At 50.3% G+C, this 6,347-nt stretch overlaps 1 protein-coding gene across 1 annotated transcript in view; it reads left to right on the forward strand.

Moving 5' to 3' along the window:
• Positions 1 to 1,266: 1,266 nt before the first annotated feature.
• LOC310819506 (Krueppel-like factor 5) overlaps positions 1,267 to 6,347 on the forward strand; it is a gene marked incomplete at its 3' end in the record, with an annotated part of 17,538 nt that continues 12,457 nt past the window's right edge. Inside the window, exons 1-2 of the mRNA XM_083690808.1 lie at positions 1,267 to 1,524; positions 3,241 to 4,318. Coding sequence (XP_083546934.1) covers positions 1,360 to 1,524; positions 3,241 to 4,318 — 1,243 coding nt within the window. The 5' untranslated portion in view covers positions 1,267 to 1,359. The remainder of the gene's footprint in view (positions 1,525 to 3,240; positions 4,319 to 6,347) is intronic.

A 6,347-nucleotide genomic window follows, 5' to 3' on the forward strand; every position in this document is an offset into this window, starting at 1 on the left:
CAGTTTTGGTCATTTGCTAGGGGTCATTGTGGTGGGGTGTGTGTAAAGAAATAACCACTGAGGTTTCACCGAGCGCCAGACCACCATCTTCTCCTGGCGGACGGCGGCTCCGCCCCTCCTCTGCGTTTTGATCTGCAGGACGGCGATCTGCTTTAAAAATAGCAACGTTCCGCATACTTGATCAGTTAGCGTCGGGTTCTGATTGGTGTCATGTTGATGGTCGCCTGGCCGTGGCTGGAATGTCCCGTCACTGTCTAGCCAATCACAGGCCTTCCCTCCTACTACAGGTTGAAAGGGCGCCACGGGCAGAGAAGGAAGGCTGATGGCACGTTTAAAGCCACACTCTGAGAAACACACACCTTCATCTGTCTATCTATCTATCTGTCTGTCTGTCTGTCTGTCTCTATCTATCTATCTGTCTGTCTGTCTGTCTCTATCTATCTGTCTGTCTGTCTCTCTCCCTGTCTCTCTATCTATCTGTCTATTTAAAGCCACACTCTGAGAAACCTTCAGAGAATGGCACACTAACTGAAGAGGGAACAAGGGAGCAAACATCCATGACATAATCAGCCTACGGGTAACCCTAACCCTAACCCAATCACACTTGACTTCTGTGATCAAGATGGAATGTGCTCCATTTAATATGACATTAGGTGAATGGTGTGTTTATTAAACACAACATACCATTAATATACCAACTCTTGTATAACAACGAGAAGGAAGAACTAATAGGTGCTTTGTTTTTTGTTGCCAATCGGAGACTAAATAAATGGTGTTTTGCTCCATGTCATGTTTTTGAAAAGCAGTGTTGCTCTCTTTCAGCTCCTCCATGATCCCTCCAGATCAGCCGGACGGGCCTGTGGTGTGGTGGAGATGATAACGTAATGTTGTAAACGTTAGTCATACTTTATTCATCAATAGCAGGTGATAGATTTCATCATTGGTAACTACTGGAAATCTTACGGACTGTGGCTTTAAATAGTGACGGAAGAAGGGAGATGATCAACCTGAAGACATATTTTACCATAATTATGATACATATGTTACCATTGTTATGACATATGTTAACCAAGCTGTTATGGACACTTTGACTCAGTGTTGTGGATGTTCGGGAGGGCGTGACTGCTCATCAAAGGCTCCGGTTCGTGTTTTTACGGTGCCACGCCCCGCCCCTTCTCGGAGGATACAAAACAGCCTGAACCGGACAGCGCGAGACACAAGTATTGGAACGGCCGCGCCTCGCGGATACAGCTTTGAATCGGTTACTAAAGCGTTTCCGTTCAGTTATCGCCTCCGTCGTTCTAGATTGTCATAAGATAAACACCGCGGCCGGGACTCACCCGTTAATACCGGAGCTTTATGGCCGCGACGGTGACGATGAGCGCCGGACCGGGGCCGGGACCGGACGAGTTTTATACGCTCCTGAAACCGACACTTACCGACGGGTTCCCGTTGGAGGAATCCTGTTTATTCGGCTTCGATATCAGAGGATCGGAGAGGAGTGGACCGAACGACTACACTCAGGTAAAGGACCCATGTGGTGTGTGTGTGTGTGTGTGTGTGTGTGTGTGTGTGCAGTGATTTAGGCTGATGGTGTGTGTGTGTGTGTGTGTGTGTGTGAGAGAGAGAGAGAGAGAGAGAGAGAGAGAGAGAGAGAGAGAGAGAGAGAGAGAGAGAGAGAGAGAGAGAGAGAGAGTGTGTGTGAGATTGTGTGCAGTGATTTAGGCTGGTGGTGTGTGTGTGTGTGTGTGTGTGTGTGCGTGCGTGTGCGCGCGCGCGCGCGCGCGCAGTGATTTAGGTTGGTGGTGTGTGTGTGCGTGCGTGCGTGTGCAATGATTTAGGCTATATCTCCGGGTGTACTACGCTAACGGGCGAGGCTGCAGCACGTTCTCGGCGCTATGATCTCTGCATTTCAATTAAACATGTTTCACATTTTATTGTCAATTGAGATATAGCGCGTAATGTCCCATATTGGTGTTTGGCCGGATTAGATGCCCAACCTAGGCTCTGGGAAGCAGAGACCCTGCTCTGCTCAGGCGCATTCTTCATGTTTCACTGGAACTCGACTGGAGCTGATAGTTCAAGTCAAGTCTCGTTTATTTGTAGGACAATAGATACAATATAAACAGAAACAATAATAAAACAGTAACCCCCCCCCCCCCCCCCCAAAAAAAAAAAGGAGAAAAAAAAGGGTTAGAATAGAATAAAATAGACAGGGTTACTCTAGCAGCAGGAGAGGGAGTAACGTGTAAAGTGTCAGTGGAGAGGAATGCCCCCAGTTGGTCCCAGAATGCCCCCAGTTGGTCACCCCGTCGACAACTGACTCTGTCACCCCCACGCGCGGCACCCGCGGTCCGGGCAGAAACTTTCCCAGCAACGCCAAACCATTAATCAGGAAACTTGTGAAAGAGATACATGACTACTTAACAGCTGGACGATCTGAAGACAGAAATAGCCCCCACACTCCTCCACAGCCCGGCAGCCCGACCACAGAGCGCTTCTATGGGGCGTCACAGGCTGGGAGTCTCCAGTTCAGTCATCCATCGATCCACAGTTTTTGTGTTGGAGCCGCTTATGTTATGTTAGATATCGCACTTGAGTCTTGGACATACTGTATCTGCGCCGTGCAGAGAGAGAGAGAGAGAGAGAGAGAGAAGCCTGTGACTAGAATTGTATTTATATCTACATGTGAATGTTGTGTATATAATCTATAATCTTACACACACATCCAAACGTAAATATAAATATAATCCTAGTTATTCCTCGTCACAGATGGGGCCAGTAGTTTATGTCTACCGTTACAGCCGTTATGAGCGCCGTTTTGCACGCGCTGGCGGAATGTAGCAGCAGCGCATTGATGACGACTTGATAAATGTTTTCCCGGTGACTGTCCTGTCAACCGGTAGAACCGGGGGCTCAACCAACCGACTGGACATAGTTTGACGGTGACAGGACCTCTCACTTGTCTAATGTGAGTTGCGTCTCAGTGGTCAGACGTCCGTTATAACGAATTGAGAATCCTAATCTTGTCCCTTTCCCGTAGCCGTACGATATTGCCTTTGGTTATGATGATGATGAAATACCGTTTAAGATTTGAAATGGCTGAAATCAGGTGCCTCAACTTGCGAAATACAGGTGTTAATGATAAATATCACTCTTAGACGTGAAATTAAGTAAAACTGTAACTGAATACCTCTTTCTCCCTCCCTCCCTCCCTATCTCTCTCTCTGTCTCCCTCAGGCCAAGTGTGAGATGGATAAGTACCTGTCCCCCCAGGCACCGCTGCCCTCCCCAGCCCTGGAGATGAAGACGTCTCGGAGGAACAGCGCCTCGGGAGTGGACCAGTTCTTCTGTGATGACCTGGGTGGAGGCTCTCCCTACAGCATCAACATGAACGTCTTCCTGCCTGACCTGGCCTACCTGAGAATGGGGCTGTGTCGGCCCGCCAGGCAGGGGCAGAACCACAACCAGAACCACAACCAGAACCACAACCAGAGTGGCATGGGTCAGGTCAAAATAGAACCCTCTACTGCCCCCTTCCCCCACCCACATTGCCCCAGCAGTAACAACAACAACAACAACAACAACAACAACAATAACAGTGGTAGCATCACCACGGGAACCCCCGTAACCATGACGCCTTCATTACCGGAGTTCACCAGCGTGTTCAGCCCGATGGGCGGCGACGCATGTGACCCAGCGGTGGCAGGGGTGGCGGTCTACGTGAAAGAGGAGATGGCGTCCTTCGAGATCCCCCACGACGGGTCCCTGTTCCAGCTGCTCGACGCCGACTTAGACTCCTCCCCCCTCCTCCCGCCGCCCGCCCATCACCACGGCAACCTGGCGGAGACGACCTTCCACGACCTGCGCCTAGCCGCCGCCCACGCCCACGGGGCTTACACACACACACGCCCTCACACACACACACACCACCACGCTCACACGCACACACACACACACCCTCACACACACACACACCCCCACTTCCTCCTCCAGCAGCAGCATCAGCAGGCCAAGCTGCCCTACCTGCCCCCCTCGCCCCCCACCTCTGAGCCAGGCAGCCCCGACAGACAAAAGGACCTCCTCCTCAACCTGTCCCCCCCCCCCTCCTACGCTGCCACCATCGCCTCCAAGATGGCCGTCACCAGCCCCAGCCTCTCCCCCAGCAGGGCAGGCCGGCCCCCGGCCTCGGCCCCTACTCTAGCCCCAGGCTCCGGCCCAGACCCAGGCCAGGCCCAGTCCTCCATGCCCGTCCGCTACAACCGCCGGACCAACCCGGACCTGGAGAAACGCAGGATCCACCACTGTGACTTCCAAGGTGAGGAGGTCACCTGCATGTGCTCGCTCGCTCTCTATGTGCACGCTCGCTCTCTACGTGCACGCTCGCTCTGTACGTGCGCGCTCGCTCTGTACGTGCACGCTCGCTCTCTACGTGCACGCTCGCTCTCTGTCTGCGCCCTTCACTGGCTCAGCTGCTCAACTCTGGGTGGAGGTTTCTATCATAGAGGGTTGGTGGGTGTAACCATCTCTCTCTCTCTCCCTCTCTCTCTCTCTCTCCCTCTCTCTCTCTCTCTCTCTCTCTCTCTCTCTCTCTCTCTCTGTCTCTCTCTCTCCCTCTCTGTCTCTCTCTCTCTCTCTCTCTGTCTCTCTCTCTCTCTCTCTGTCTCTCTCTGTCTCTCTCTCTCTCTCTCTCTCTCTGTCTCTCTCTCTGTCTCTCTGTCTCTCTCTGTCTCTCTCTCTCTCTCTGTCTCTGTCTCTCTCTCTCCCTCTCTGTCTCTCTCTCTCTCTCTCTCTGTCTCTCTCTCTCTCTCTCTGTCTCTCTCTGTCTCTCTCTCTCTCTCTCTCTCTCTGTCTCTCTCTCTGTCTCTCTGTCTCTCTCTGTCTCTCTCTCTCTCTCTGTCTCTGTCTCTCTCTCTCTCTCTCTGTCTCTCTCTCTCTCTCTCTGTCTCTGTCTCTCTCTGTCTCTGTCTCTCTCTGTCTCTCTCTGTCTCTCTCTCTGTCTCTCTCTCTGTCTCTCTCTGTCTCTCTCTCTCTCTCCCTCTCTCTCTCTCTGTCTCTCTCTCTGTCTCTCTGTGTCTCTGTCTCTCTCTGTCTCTCTCTGTCTCTCTCTCTGTCTCTCTCTCTGTCTCTCTGTGTCTCTGTCTCTCTCTGTCTCTCTCTCTCTCTCTATGTTCAGTGAAGTCAGTGTTTGTGTGTGTAGTGTGTAGTTAGTGTGTATGTTTGTGTATGTAGTTTGTGTGTGTAGTATGTGGTGTTAGTGTATGTAGTGTGTGTATATTTAGTATGTTTAGTGTTAGTATATGTTAATGTTTGTGTGAGTAGTGTGTAGTGTTTGTGTGTTTGTGTATGTAGTGTGTAGTATAGTGTGTAGTGTATGTTAGTTTGTGTATATAGTGTGTATTGTTTGTGTATGTAGTGTAGTGTGTGTTAGTGTTTGTGTATATAGTGTGTATATAGTGTGTATGTAGTGTGTAGTGTGTGTTACTGTTTGTGTATGTAGTGTGTAGTGTGTGTTAGTGTTTGTGTATGTAGTGTGTATATAGTGTGTAGTGTGTGTTAGTGTTTGTGTGAGTAGTGTGTATATAGTGTGTAGTGTGTGTTAGTGTTTGTGTGAGTAGTGTGTATATAGTGTGTAGTGTGTGTATGTAGTGTGTAGTGTGTGTTAGTGTTTGTGTGAGTAGTGTGTATATAGTGTGTAGTGTGTGTTAGTGTTTGTGTGAGTAGTGTGTATATAGTGTGTAGTGTGTGTTAGTGTTTGTGTGAGTAGTGTGTATATAGTGTGTAGTGTGTGTATGTGGTGGTTGTTGGCTGTTCTGGTTCTCCTCTGATGCTCCTCTGAGCGATGCTGAATCAGACACTGAATAATTCAATAACAGACAGAAGGCTTTTAACCAGCAGCTCTTGATGACAGACAGACAGACAGACAGACAGACAGACAGACAGACAGACAGGAAATCAAGGCTATACAAACATCGACAGTTCAGAGCTTCATGTCACCAATGTGCTGCTACTTCTAGAACACTCCTGTACCTCTCTGAGCCCACCTCTCCCTCCCTCCCTCCTCCCTCCCTCCCTCCTCTCTCTCTCTCTCCCCCTCCCTCCCTCCCTCCTCTCTCTCTCTCTCTCTCTCTCCCCCTCCCTCCCTCTCTCCCCCTCTCCTCCAGCCCATCTTTCCCTCCCCTGCTCATGCTAATGTCAGATAGCCTCTGGCTCTCCGATCAGATTTTTGCAGAAGTACCCGAGCGTGTTTCTACTGGCCTGGGAGCAGCCAGAGGACACGGAGATACATCTCCTATTTATGACAGAGTTCTTTATTACACACATACGCTGCGTAGTAAACATTCCAC

This window comes from Argentina silus (assembly GCF_951799395.1).
Source record: "Argentina silus genome assembly, chromosome: 19".
In the NCBI taxonomy this organism is placed as follows: Eukaryota; Metazoa; Chordata; class Actinopteri; order Argentiniformes; family Argentinidae; genus Argentina; species Argentina silus.